Source organism: Botrytis porri (assembly GCF_014898465.1).
Source record: "Botrytis porri strain MUCL 3234 chromosome Unknown BPOR_001, whole genome shotgun sequence".
NCBI classification, from domain to species: domain Eukaryota; kingdom Fungi; phylum Ascomycota; class Leotiomycetes; order Helotiales; family Sclerotiniaceae; genus Botrytis; species Botrytis porri.
Genome location: NW_024066075.1, coordinates 2,894,346 through 2,908,434, shown reverse-complemented (window position 1 = coordinate 2,908,434; position 14,089 = coordinate 2,894,346). Strand labels below are relative to the sequence as shown.

The 14,089-nt window shown below is 44.4% G+C and overlaps 3 protein-coding genes across 3 annotated transcripts; 1 reads left to right on the top strand and 2 right to left on the bottom strand.

The window, feature by feature from the left end:
- Positions 1–550: 550 nt before the first annotated feature.
- Positions 551–8,687, bottom strand: EAF01_000787 (uncharacterized protein). The gene is made up of 10 exons (XM_038909037.1): positions 8,577–8,687; positions 7,905–8,159; positions 7,796–7,849; positions 7,705–7,745; positions 6,978–7,649; positions 4,236–6,924; positions 4,168–4,184; positions 2,646–4,112; positions 1,315–2,479; positions 551–1,255 (listed from the first exon to the last, which is right to left on the bottom strand). The coding sequence occupies exons 2-10, from the start codon at positions 8,033–8,035 to the stop codon at positions 1,069–1,071; spliced, it is 6,423 nt and encodes a 2,140-aa protein (XP_038775943.1). The 5' UTR covers positions 8,036–8,159; positions 8,577–8,687; the 3' UTR covers positions 551–1,068.
- A 2,245-nt stretch (positions 8,688–10,932) lies between these two features.
- On the top strand, positions 10,933–11,979 carry EAF01_000786 (uncharacterized protein; the record flags this gene model as incomplete). Its single annotated transcript, XM_038909036.1, has 2 exons — positions 10,933–10,965; positions 11,032–11,979. 2 exons carry the CDS (start codon positions 10,933–10,935, stop codon positions 11,977–11,979), a joined length of 981 nt encoding a protein of 326 aa, XP_038775942.1.
- Positions 11,980–12,881: 902 nt separating this feature from the next.
- EAF01_000785 (uncharacterized protein) lies at positions 12,882–13,532 on the bottom strand (the record flags this gene model as incomplete). Its single annotated transcript, XM_038909035.1, has 2 exons — positions 12,882–13,143; positions 13,519–13,532. The coding sequence occupies 2 exons, from the start codon at positions 13,530–13,532 to the stop codon at positions 12,882–12,884; spliced, it is 276 nt and encodes a 91-aa protein (XP_038775941.1).
- Between the last annotated feature and the right edge of the window lie 557 nt (positions 13,533–14,089).

Below are 14,089 nucleotides of genomic sequence, written 5' to 3'. Positions count from 1 at the left end.
TCTCCAACCTTCACAGTGACATTCAAAAGAAATCTAACTATTCAATCCCAATTCCAACATTAATACAAATCCGCACATGTCAAAATCATAGGTATGTAATCTTACCTCCATCAATTTTCCCATTTTCCCATTTTCCATACTCCCCTCGTACTGTACAACAATCCCACCCACCCACGTGCACCCAACCAGCGATGTGATTGCACCGGCTCGTCTTCCATGCTCACCACCATCCATGTACGTACCTACGTCGTATAGTGGACATACATACATACCTACCGACGGAGTACGAAGTACTTTATACTTTGTACAAGCATTATGCATTGTATCATCGGAACTAGGATATCGATGGATTTATCCACTGGTTGTCTTCCGGTTGGTCGGGCAATATGTGTATGGAAAAGAAATAAAAAATCTTGACTTTACCAATGACAATGTAAGATCTGACTAATTAATCAGATGCCACGATGGGATGGATACCTACAGAGTGGTAGCATGAGATAGCATCTAAATGGCCGACAGAAGCCTCACGCCAAATTGGATTTACAGATATATTGGAATATCTATGTGTACATATCTACTCAAAATGCCATGTCGCCAATCATAATGCGATATCGATTTGTATTTGATGTAAACTTTGATTTTCTTTCTTTGCTGACTCTTCTCGTTCACTCGCAAATACATCATTTATGTACAAATAATAGTAAGTGAAAGGCAATTCAAACCAGTCCAACTCCCTCGCACGCGTCAATCGTCATCATCGACTGTCCAAAGAAGTGTTCGCACTCGCTGGTATCGTAAAAAGCATAACCATCATGAAGCCATATTGCACAATTGATGAACCCTGCCGCCTGTCTCCCCTTTTTCCTCCCATGAACAATGCATATAAAGTAGTCCGACCATTATTTTTGAACACCGAATCGTGTCGTTATTCATTTCGTTCTCCCAGTAATGCCAGAAATATACTTTTGATATGTTCATTCTAGAATGTAAATATTCATACCATTACAATGCAAGCGTCGATGCAAATATGTTGAATGTAAGTAAATTTGTAAGTGGGTGTGTCGTGCTTTATGTTGCAGCTGCGGCGATTTGGATAGGAGCGCGCTCAGCGCGTCCTAAAGTCTCGCGATGAGGGCCACGGGCTAGGATTTCGGATGCGTTGTTCTTAACAATTCCACCAGTGACAGGCAAAGAGGTAGATCCCTCCAAGAAGCGATCACACTCTCTAGCACATTGTCTGCCTTCGTTGATACCCCTAAATTCTGTTAGAAAACTATATCAAGATAAAATTGTAGTCTGTGATTTATGACTTACCAAACGATGAGAGATTGTCCACGACGACAATCTCCTGCAGCGAAGATACCCTCAACATTGGTAGAGTACTTGCCAGGAGCAGTCTTGACATTCTTGCGGCCATCCTTCTCAATGTCATCGCCGAGAACACGATCCTCGGGACCGAGGAAACCCATAGACAAAAGGACAAGATCAGCTGGGAAGAATTGTTGGGATCCTTCGATCTTCTTCATGTCCCAGCCACCAGTGGAAGATTTGGTCCATTCGACACGAATAGTGTTGATACCCTTAACCTTTCCAGTTCCATCATCGACAAACTCTTCAGACATGACACAGTATTCACGAGGATCTTTGCCCATGTGCTGCTTTACCTCGGTGTGACCATAGTCTACACGGTAGACACGTGGCCATTGGGGCCATGGGTTATCACGGGCACGCTCGTTTGGTGGCTGAGGTAAAAGTTCAAAGTTTGTGACTGACTTGGCACCGTGTCGGACGGAAGTACCGATGCAATCGTTTCCAGTATCACCACCACCGATTACAACAACATGCTTGCCCTTAGCGGAGATGTATTCGTCATCAGCAAGCTCTGAGTCAAGTAGAGACTTGGTGTTGCGGTGCAAGAATTGCATAGCAAAATGAATACCCTCAAGGCTTCGGTTCTTGATTGGGAGATCACGAGCAACAGTAGCTCCAGTAGCGATGACTACTGCGTCGTTTTCAGCCTTGAGATCCATAAGTTGAACATCTTGACCAACTGCAACGTTAGTCTTGAATGTGATCCCCTCGGCAGCCATGAAATCTGTACGGCGCTTGACAATTTTCTTGTCAAGCTTCATGTTAGGGATACCATACATGAGCAGACCTCCAGCACGGTCAGCACGTTCATAGACAGTGACTTTATGGCCAGCTTTGTTGAGTTGATCAGCGCAAGCAAGACCAGCTGGTCCAGAACCAATGATTGCGACAGTCTTGCCAGTGCGGACCTTTGGTTCTTGTGGAATCATCCATCCCATATCGAATCCACGATCAATGATGGCACATTCAATTGATTTGATTCCAACAGGATCTTCATTGATACCAAGCACGCATGCACCTTCGCAAGGAGCAGGACAGACGCGACCGGTAAATTCCGGAAAATTGTTGGTCAGGAGAAGTCTATTAAGAGCATCTCGCCATTGGTTTTCTAAAGAGGGGTTGAATGTTAGACTTGAGGTCGGGTAAGGGGGGGGGAAGAGGGTGGAGCGGAGCGGAGCGGGGAAGGGATGGAGTGACGGAAAGGGAAGGAGCGACGAGAAGGAGGAGGGAAGACAAGAAGGGAGAGGAGATGCCAAAAGGGGGGGAGAACGTACGGAATACCAACTCGTTCCATTTAGGAATGATATTGGAGATGGGGCAACCTGAATCAGATTGACAGAACGGAACACCACAGTCCATGCAACGAGCAGCTTGATATTTGAGCTCATCTTCATCGAGACGCTTCGAAAGTTCAGCCCAGTCGCGAGTTCTGGTCTTGGCTGAGCGATACTTCTCGGATCTACGTTGATACTTCATGAAACCCTTTGTTTTGTCCAAAACTAAAGATCTCTTTTTTTCAACGGCAGAATCACCAATAGTCTCTTCGATATCCTGGAGATCAGATGGCTTCTTGTTCTCCTTTTGGTTCTTCTCGTGTTGTTCACGAACTGGGTTTCCTGGGAGGAATGGCAAGGCAAATCTTGCCTTCTTGGCAGCAGCAGCCTTGGCAGCTTCTTCCTGTAGAACACGCTTGTAATCGACAGGCAAAACCTTGACGAATCGACGTAGTGCTCTGTTGAAGTCAAGGAGAATGCGGGCAGCAAGTTCCGAGCCAGTGTAGTGATGGTGATCTTCAACCAAGCTTCGGACGAATGCAATTTCAGCTGGATCATCAATGCCTGAAGCTTCGACCATCTCCGTGTTCAGCTTAGACATGAAATCTTGTTGGATATCGAGAATGTATGCGATACCACCGGACATACCGGCAGCAAAGTTACGTCCGGTAGATCCCAAGATAAGAACACGACCACCAGTCATGTACTCGCAACCGTGGTCACCGACACCCTCGACAACTGCTGTAGCTCCAGAGTTTCGGACAGCGAATCTCTCGGCAGCAACACCACGGAAAAAGACAGTTCCGCTAGTTGCACCATAGAGACAGACGTTACCTACAATGACGTTCTCTTCAGCCTTGAAGACGGCAGAACGGGGTGGGTAAACAATCAAACGACCACCTGAAAGACCCTTTCCTACGTAATCGTTTGCGTCACCTTCAAGCTCTAGAGTAACACCAGGAGCAAGGAATGCACCGAAGGATTGACCGGCGGATCCCTTAATATTGACATGGACGGTATCCATGGGCAATCCATCCTCACCATATCTCTTCGAGATTTGGTATGACAGAGAAGTACCCATAGCACGGTCGGTGTTGACAATGTCACACTCAATGCGTGAAGGAAGACCCTTATCGAGAGTTAACTCAGCTTCAGAGATCAACTTGTTGTCAAGGCGGACGTAAAGTCTGTGATCTTGTTTGCGGACGTTAAAGGTAGCAACTCCAGGTCTGAGCTTGTGGGCAGGAGTAAGAATGAGAGACAAATCGATGTTGCTAGTCTTCTTAGTGCGGAGATCATCTCGTACTCTCAGACATTCAGCATGCCCGACCATCTCATTGATTGTTCTGAAACCAAGCTTGGCCATGATGGCTCTCAATTCGTTTGCAATGTAATAAAAGAAGTTTATAACATGCTCTGGAGTACCTTGGAACTTCTTTCTAAGCTCGGGATCTTGCGTGGCGATGCCTAGCGAGTAATTAGTAGATGATCAATAAATAAAAGATGTGATAGGGTTACATACCAACAGGGCAAGTATTCCTGAATAGTAATTAGCAAATGGTCAAAAATGAGGTGATAAGGTTTTCTTACAAGTGACATTTTCTCATCATAATACATCCCATGGCAATGAGAGGGGTGGTAGCAAAACCCCATTCTTCCGCACCAAGCAGACATGCAATTGCAACATCACGACCAGTTCGAAGTTGGCCATCAGTTTGAACAACAACACGACCACGGAGATCGTTCAAAACTAAAGTTTGATGGGTCTCAGCGAGACCAAGTTCCCATGGCAAACCGGCATATTTGATACCAGTCCATCGAGAAGCACCAGTTCCACCGTCGTGTCCAGAGATCAAGATGTGATCAGCCTTCGCCTTGGCAACACCAGAAGCGACTATGCCCACACCAGTCTCAGACACAAGTTTGACAGATACTCGGGAACGAGGATTGGCACACTTGAGATCGTAGATCAGTTGCTTCAAATCTTCAATAGAGTAGATATCGTGATGAGGAGGTGGCGAGATAAGACCAACACCAGGGGTAGAATGACGAGTTCTGGCAATAGACTGTGACACTTTATGACCAGGAAGCTCACCACCCTCTCCGGGTTTAGCACCTTGAGCCATCTTAATTTGAAGCTCATCTGAATCAGCAAGGTAATTAGAAGTAACACCGAATCTCCCAGATGCAACTTGTTTGATAGCTGATCTCATGGTATCACCATTTGACATGACCTCGGAACGTTCTGGGTCTTCACCACCTTCTCCCGTGTTGGATTTACCACCGAGACGATTCATCGCAACAGCAAGAGTGGAATGCGACTCCATAGAAATGGAACCGTAAGACATGGCACCAGTACAGAATCTTCTGACAATCTCCGTCCATGGTTCGACCTGGTCAATTGGGACTGGATTACTTTCCTCAAAATTGAAGTCGAGAAGACCTCGTAAGGTACAAGATTTGATCTGTTCGTACTCGGAAAGTGAGTAAGCCTCATATGACTTATCGTTCTTGGTTCTAACGGCATCTTGGATGTTGGCAATAGAGGTAGGGTCATTGATATGAGGTTCACCACCATCACGCCAATGATATTCGCCAGATTCAACAAGACCTGGGATGGTAACAGTGTATCGTGATGGGAAACCCTTCTCGTGGAATCTGAAAGCATCTTCGGCAATTTGTTCAAAAGTGATACCCTTAATTCTTGTAGCGGTACCCTTGAAGCATCGATCGACCACAGAATCATCTATACCAAGAGCTTCAAAGATTTGAGCACCTTTGTAACTCGCGAGTGTAGAAATACCCATCTTACTCATGACCTTCAGAATACCACCATCGGCAGAATACTTGTAGTTGCGGATGAGTTGGTCATCACTGAGCTTCTTTCTGACGAGGCCTTCACGGTTCAGCTTGATGATACATTCCATTGCAAGATATGGGTTGACGGCGTCTACACCGTATCCGACAAGCACGCACATATGGTGAACCTCACGAGCTTCAGCGGTTTCGACTACTAAAGCAACATGGGATCTCCACTTGTTGTTAACGAGATGGTGATGGACCATTCCGGAAGCGAGAAGAGTTGAAACTGAGACTCGGTCGGCGGATGTTGCACGATCGGAAAGAATGATAATTGAATCCTTGTTATCAATGGCAGCAGTTGCTTCGTTACAAATATAATCCAAATGTTTAAGATATCCTTCAACACCTTCGGATCTTGGGAATGTCAAGTCAATGACTTTGGAAGTCCATTTTGAATAGAACTTGTTGATGTTCTTGAGGGCATTGAACTCGGGGATAGAGAGAATAGGCGTTGGAAGTAACAGTCTACCGCATTGTGATGACTCCATGCCCAACAAGTTTCCTTGAGGGCCAACGTAACAATCGAGCGACATGACAATAGCTTCTCTAATGGGATCGATAGGGGGATTGGTGACTTGGGCGAAAAGTTGACGGAAATATTCGTACAATAAGCGAGGTGCATCGGCAAGACATGCGAGAGGTGCATCGTTACCCATAGAGCCAAGGGCCTCCTTTTCATCAGAAGCCATTGGTGCAAGGACCAAAGAAACCTGCTCAAAAGTGTACCCAAAAGCTTTCAGAAGGGCGTCCTCTTGAATAGTACTAGCATCGGGCTTTGGTTCCAAGTCAACAGTACCTTGAGTTAACAATTTTTCATAAACTTTAGGTAAGCTAACAAGCTCCTTGTGAAGCCAAGATCGGAAATCATGACGTTTAGCCACAGTGTTCTTCAGTTCTGCATCATCGATGATGCGTCCCGCGACGGTGTCAACGAGAAGCATCTTTCCTGGTTGCAAACGGCCCTTGAGGACAACACGTTCTGGATCCACTTGAATAGTACCAACTTCAGAAGCGCAAATGATTCTGTCATCATCCATAACATAGTATCTACATGGTCGAAGACCGTTTCTGTCCAGATTTGCACCGCAGTATCTACCATCAGCGAATGTGAAAAGTGCAGGTCCATCCCAAGGTTCCATTTGACAAGCGGCCCACTCGTAGAAAGCAGCCTTCGCTGGGTCCATGGCGGCATTGTCTTGCCATGCTTCTGGAACCATCAGCATAACAGCTTCAGGCAGAGAAAGAACTCCATTGATAGTGAGTAGCTCAAGCACGTTATCAAATGCAGCTGAGTCAGAGCCTCCATCTTCGACGATCGGGTATAGCGATTCAAGTTCTTCACCGAAAACATCAGATTGCATTACACCTTCTCGGGCACGCATCCAGTTCTTGTTTCCGCGGAGGGTGTTAATTTCACCTATGGCTACAGTTAGTATCAAGGCTAATTTAAGCAATTTACTTGTGCCATACCATTGTGAGCTGCCCATCGTAATGGTTGAGCACGATCCCATGAGGGGAAAGTATTTGTAGAGAAACGGGAATGCACAAGGGCAAAATGGGCTTCGTAATCGGCGTTCACCAGATCATAGAAATACTGATAAACCTGTATAGGGGCGAGTTGACCCTTGTAAACAATGTTCTTGTTAGAAAGAGAACACAGATAGAACCAATTGTGTAAACCAATTGTATGGGTTGCACGCTTTCGGAGTACATAGAGTTGTCTTTCGAAAAGTTTCTCATCAAATAGCTCAGGGTCGGTAATTTCGGGCGAGGTTCCTGGGCCATATGCAGATGCTAGCACTACGAAGGGCTGCAATATGATAGGCTCACGAGATGCAGCAGCAGGACCAAGGAGAGTAGAATCTTTAGGAGGTTCTCGCCAGCCTAGTACTCTTAATCCTAGAGATTCAGAGATCTCTTCCAATTGTTTCTTTGATTCTTGTAGAGTTTCCTCATCTGGCTTGAAGAAGAGATTTCCCACGGCATATTGACCTAACGGTGGAAGCTTGATATCTGTCTCGCGCTCGAAATTTTTGATAAAGAATTTGTGAGGAATAGATGTCATAACACCAGCACCATCTCCGTCTCTCGCATCTGAACCTACGGCACCTCGATGGGTCATATTACAAAGAAGATTTCGTGCTGGAAGTGACAAGGTTAGCAAATGTGCACTACCAATGAAATATAAGAGGCCTACCATCGCTAACGATTTTGTGGCTGGGTTTGCCTTTAATGTTACTATATTGAGATTAGACATGTTCCCCGAGGTGCGAATTCACAGTTCTCACCAAGCAAAACCAACACCACAAGCATCCTTCTCCAAGCTAGGATCATACAGACCCCTGTTTTATGATTAGTGAAGTTCAAAAAGAGGTTATAGTCGACAGTGGTACTCACTGCTTCACTGGGAGTGCTCCGGCCCATGAATCATTTCCCTCAGCCTCATATTGATATTGATTGTAAGGCTCATTCCTCGCATCAATCTCAGTTTGTCTGTCGTTAAAATCTTCCGCCCTTCCAATGCCCATCGTAGGCAAGGCAGCCGGCGATTGTGGGATCGATTTCGTTTTGACGTTGAGAGCGCAGCTCTTTATTCTTTATTGGGTTGAGGTATGAAGTGTGAAGGTTTTGAGTTCGTGCAAATAATGTTTTCTGGTATCTCGAAGAGGAAATTAGCTCAAGGTATGGAAGAATTTTGGTTGTCAAACAAAGAACTTTTCTTTTCTCAGCAAGATTTCTTGACGATTGTGCGGAGTAAATTTTGTGCTAAGTCCAACACTTGATTGACTTAGCGCAGAAGATATGTAATATGTAACTTCCTCCTTGCGGTATGAAAATCGATTGATTGATCTGGCGTTGAAAAACAAAACAAATGTGCCCTCTTGGTAGAAGATCTTTTCATCTGTGTAAATGGTTGAAGTTTGTGGATCGAATCAATTGCCACGTCCAGTTATTTTGGTAATAATTGAAGTATTACTGGCTGTGTGAATTTTGTTTGGACATCATAATAGTGGGCAGCGTTCCAGATAAGACGAGGGGCGAGGGGTATGAAAAAGGAATTCCACGTACAAAAAAAGTCTATTGCTTCAAAATGGTTTGGATGTTTTGCCACGACAACAACTGCACGAAGACTGAAGGAGGTAGATAGATACACTTTGGGGTATTTGATCTGACGAAGAGGAGGATCGAGTTCAGTTTAAGAGGGAGGCAGGCTTTTATGAGAAAGATGATCTCCAAACAGAGGTGGAGAATGAATATCCAGCGCGAATCGGAGCAGGCCGTCCAAAATTGTCCAATAATTTGGTTGATACTAGGTACGCGGCTGCTGATTCAATAATTTGAATTTGTTGATTTTCATTCACTTGATTGCACTTACGAGTACCGGTATTATTAGACTTATTAGACTTATTAGACTTATTAGACTTATTAGACTTATTAGACTTATTAGACTCATTAGACTCATTAGACTTATCACACTATTACACCTATGACACCTATGACACCTATTGCCGGTATACCTAATACACTTTTTCCCGCACTTACTAGAAACCTACCTAGGACCTGAGGAAAGGTAAAAAGGGACCTAGTATGTGCCACTCGGGAAAGTCTTCTCTATAAGACTTTCCACTACCTAGGTGATCAAGACTATCGGGAGGTCCATACAGGTATTTCAATCTTCCTACAACCATTTCATTTTACAACTCCAAGTCAAGAAGAGAGTCTTGGGGATTCATATGTAGTACGGGACCTGATAGATTGCTATCACAGTCATATAAAAAAATATCAAGTTGGTGAAGCTCTTTAGACCCATGCTGACCATTTCTCCCACGCCTATGGATTGAAACAACCGATACGTTTATTAGTTCCCCCACACTCGTCTGCATCGACTAGGGCAAGGATCTTTGCATGGTGTGAATTGGCCAGTTCTCTAATCGACCAATGAAATATCTCACCGAGAACGATTTCATGGAACTCGACTCTCATTATAAGTTAAGATCTCGGCCGATGTCGCTCCAGTCAAGTTTGGTCAATATATAGGAAGATTTTATGGGTTACATTACCTATGTTGGACAGACCATTGGATCAACAACACTACTCTCCGGAGATACCCCAACATGTGTAGAAGAATGTAGCCAGGCCAGGATAGGCATACGATGATCCTCATTCAGCATGAGATATGAGATCAGATTGGGAACAACGTTGAGGTGATAATATCGATCTCTGAATGGATTCCCATTGGTAGCGGCGGCAAGGATCCCCGCCATGCAAAAAAAAAAATTACACACAGGAACATGAACATCTAGAGGTCCGACCAATTACGAGCTTCAGATAGGCAGATTACCATTGAGATTGATTGAGTGAGGGGTATGTCCCCCAGCCCATGGTCATCCAGCTATGAAGGAAATATCTATCCCAGCTTCAAGTGCATGCAGCATTGCAGAGGGTAGACAAGCAAATCCGACGTTTTTCTTCATGCGAGTCGCTTGTTGACATGTGTCATAACTCACTCTCGCTCGTCGAAAAAGTCTATGAGCATTGAGAAGCAAAAGAGAATTCTCCGGATCCGACCGATGCATTCAGCACGAGGTCTTGGGTTGGGCAGAAAAAGTAATCAAATTCATTCGACACCATACGAGAAATCTTCTCCGATCACATCATGGAGACTTGGAAGGTAACTGTTTGTCAGAACAATATTGCTGCGACGCGTTTTTGCTTGAAATATCGGGAGAGATCGGGGACTCAAGACGAGGCTAGAATATGACATTCATTTATTAGTGATTCAGCATTGTTTTATGTACGAAGTACGATGTAGACCAGGGGTTTATATAATAGGACAGCACGATCAGAGATCAGAGCAACTCGTACCGATACCTTTTCAGGGTGACTGTAAAGTTCAAATGGCCTGCTACCGGTACTCTGTACAGATCTAAATTCTAGACTTGGTACACTTTGAGAAGATCGATAGTTCCAACAGGGAACAAGCAGAAGCAGAATCATATCTCATACTTTAGGAAACTACGGGAAAACGAGCCGAGATAGAAGGAAGGTGTCTACATAGTACTCGTAGATGAACAACATTTGATGAGATATATGGCTCTATCAACCATCATTTCTGTGAATACGGGAGAAGAACCTTGACGAATCCGAATCCTAACCGAACGTGGTTGGGAAACATTTTAATTCTGCCATGGTCAAGGTTATTTCACCGCCAGGACGAGGCTGCACCGCTCGCAACCATCCCGCAAGGCTGACTTAAGTTTCGAGCTAAGGCTCAAAGGAAAGAAGAGGCAGGCTATCGAGTTAGGTATAACAATTCTAGAATTCCTTCATGAGCACCACCATTTCAGCATCATAGTACGCCTTACCAACAACATATAACTGCTTCATCATCACCGTGTTCCCCAAGTACCAAACAATTACAATCATGTTTTCCCTTCCAAATCTTGCCCCGACAGACGTGCGTACATCTCATCGTCCACAAGCTTTGTTTGCCTGAAAGTCGCAACTAACTCGCACATCACAGTCCTACAATCTCTGGTACACATCATCTCATAGCAACATTCTCCAGCACACAGAACCCACGAACAATGCATTTGATCATACGGCTCCCCATGTCACATCAAACCAAAACCACGGCTCACGTCGTCAACAAGCCAGTAATAGAACACCTCTAGCACGACTACGCTTAGATGAAGAATACATCGAGAGGAGAAAACAAAATGTGCAAAACTGGGGAAGCTCCTGGATTAAACCTCCCGGAGTAGCAAAATCATTACATCAATTGAGAGAAGAGAAGAGAGAAATGGAAGAACATCAAGAAGCAATGAGACGAGAACAATTAGCACAAGAACTTGCCGAGGCGGAACAGGCGGAAACAGAGGCAATGATACCGGCTGAGAATATGGAGGGTGAAATGGACGGAATGGTGGATCTTGATGATGAGATTCCTGATGCAGATGAGACGGGAATGGGACCTAGTAATTCATCCGATGCGAGTGAAGATGATGAAGAAGATGAGGAAAACGTTCTCGAGGATGTTCCTAGAGCACTCGCAGCTTCTCGTATGACAGATGAAGCTTACAGAGATGCGATAACACGTCTCGGAGCTCCCAGAGGTTCAATGCTAGAAGATGATGGCGCTTCGACTATTGCCGAGGAAGAGCAATCGCAAATGCTACAAGAGGAAGATTTGGTTCATGAGCATGAAGAAGATAATCAAGATGAAGATATGGAAGTCGATCTTGATGATGATATTCCTGAAGCTGATGAAGGATATGAACATACGGATACAGAAGATGAAATTGATAGCACTGAGGAGGAAAGTGAAGATGAAAGTCTTCCTCCTGGAAATCATGGAGGTCATGGTGCGAGTATGGTGAGGAGTGATGGGACGCAAAATTCAATGGACCTTTCGAATCTCATATCGCATGATAGTAGCGTGTTATATAGTAGTCCTCGGGGAGCAAGATGATGATGCATGATTCGTTCATAGATATAGCTACGATTCTTAAAGGCAAATACACAGTTAAGGGCTGACGAGCAATATCCTTTGTAGAATCTTGGGGTATGATCAGGCACGAAGTACAAGAGTAGGATGCCTCTTGATTCGTTCTAATACCACCAATTGTAGACACAACGCCGTGACAACAAAGGGATTCATCACATACCATATCAATCTCGGGGCAAAAAACAGGCGTATAGGACGAGACCTGGAGAAAATTCTAATTCATCGGAAGAGATAAGAGATATCAAATCACTACGGCGTCATGGAGTATACATCTTTTTTTTTTTTTCTCCAGATACCCCAATATAGATTTTTTAAGCTTTTTTCTACTCGGTTTTTCTTGTTTTCGATTTTTTCTAGTGATGTGAAGTGATAGGAAGTGATTGTGCTATTTTATTTAGGAAGTGAATAATAATCATTATGATGATGATGATGATGATGATGATGATAATAAGCTTGGTGGATGTGTGAGTGGGGAGTTTAGTGTGCGAACTCGAGCTCGAGCTCGAAGGGATGTTTGAGAATTGGTGATTGTTGGGAGTGAGGGAGTGAGGGAATGACGGTGATGGGCATTAGATATTGATGAATGGTAGATGGTAAGGAGGGAGAAGGGTGAGGGGTGAATTGGGAGTGAGGCAGTTGAATGTTGAATGTTGAATGTTGAATGTTGATACATGGGTGGTAAAGAGGGGGAGGGGTGGGTTAATGGGTTGAGGGGAGGGTGGAGAAGTGGATGGATGGAGAAGTGGTCTTGGGGAGAAGGGGAGGGAAGGGAGAGGGGAGTATAGGAAAATAGTTGGTTATTGGGAAGGGAGGAGCCGACGAGAGGGAGAGGTAGAGAGTTGTTTGTTGGGACTTGGAAATGGTAATTAGTGACTTGATTGGTTTGAGGAGGGGGTGTAGGGAGGAGAAGGAGCAGTAAAAGCTGGTTGGCCGTTTGGATGGATGAATGGATGGGAAAATGTATGAGGGTTTGGAATTGAGGTGTGGGTCATGGAAACATGGAATTTGGAACTTAGAATCCGAAAGGAAGGGAACATGATGAAGTAAATAGCTAGCTTTGGCAATTTGGACTTGAAATGAGCGTGAGCATTGAGAGCTCGAACGAAATTAGGTTGGATTGGATTGGAACTGAATGGAATCAGTATAGAATTGGAATGGGGATTGTGAGATGTTATATGGAAGATGGGAGATGAGAGATGAGAGATGAGAAGTTTGTGATTTGAGGGGAGGGATTGTGATGGATTAGGAAAATGGGAAAGGGGAAAGAGTGATGTGATTGCGGGTGTCAGGTAGAGATTCGGAGATGAGGGGAGGAATGGTGGGTTGGGGATTGGTGACTGAGGATCAGGAAATGGATTATGGAGGGGAAGAAAATAAAGAGAAAGAAATAAGATCTTGGATATAAAAGATGTAATGAAATGATAAGATGGCATTTAGAAAATCAACTCGTATGGAGATTTTCTTAGTGAGTTCGCTACGAAGAATGTGCAAATGTATAAATACCTATGTGTATACATATATATATATGTGTGTGTGTGTGTGTGTGTGTGTGTGTGTAGCGCGTATATACATCTTAATCATAGCCCCCCTTTGTATATCTTTAACCAACTACTCCATCCTCTCACCCTTACATCTTCTCAGCCCCAAACCCCCAAAATCTCCCTAATCCTCCATTTCAGCCCCATGTTAACCCATCTTATCCCTTTTTTTTTTCTTCCTCTCGCTCTTCCTCTCCCCTTCTCTCCTTCACCTCGAAATCGCAAACACCATCAAGGTAAACATTGACCTATCATCAGTCAGTTCCAAAATTTTCAACCAGCTCTCCTCGAGTCCCAGATTCCCAGACTCAAGAAATAAAAATTGAAAATAAAAATATACTCACTATAATAAGCATTGTTAATTTTACAACTCCCACTCGCGCACACCGTCGGTCCAGTATACCCTGTTCCTCCACACTGTCCATAAAGCGTTTGCTGAGCCCCACTCGCAAAAGAAGTAGTCGTGCTTCCTGTACTAGACGTGCTCATTTTCGTCGTAAGAGTAGTAATTGGTGCCGATGTCGATGGCAATGAAG

Coding starts and splice junctions, on each gene's coding strand:
- EAF01_000787 (XM_038909037.1), bottom strand. CDS start 8,035: ATGGGCATTGGAAGGGCGGAAGATTTTAACGACAGACAAACTGAGATT. Junction 7,850..7,904: donor GGAGCACTCCCAGTGAAGCA/GTGAGTACCACT, acceptor ATCATAAAACAG/GGGTCTGTATGATCCTAGCT. Junction 6,925..6,977: donor ACGATGGGCAGCTCACAATG/GTATGGCACAAG, acceptor CTGTAGCCATAG/GTGAAATTAACACCCTCCGC.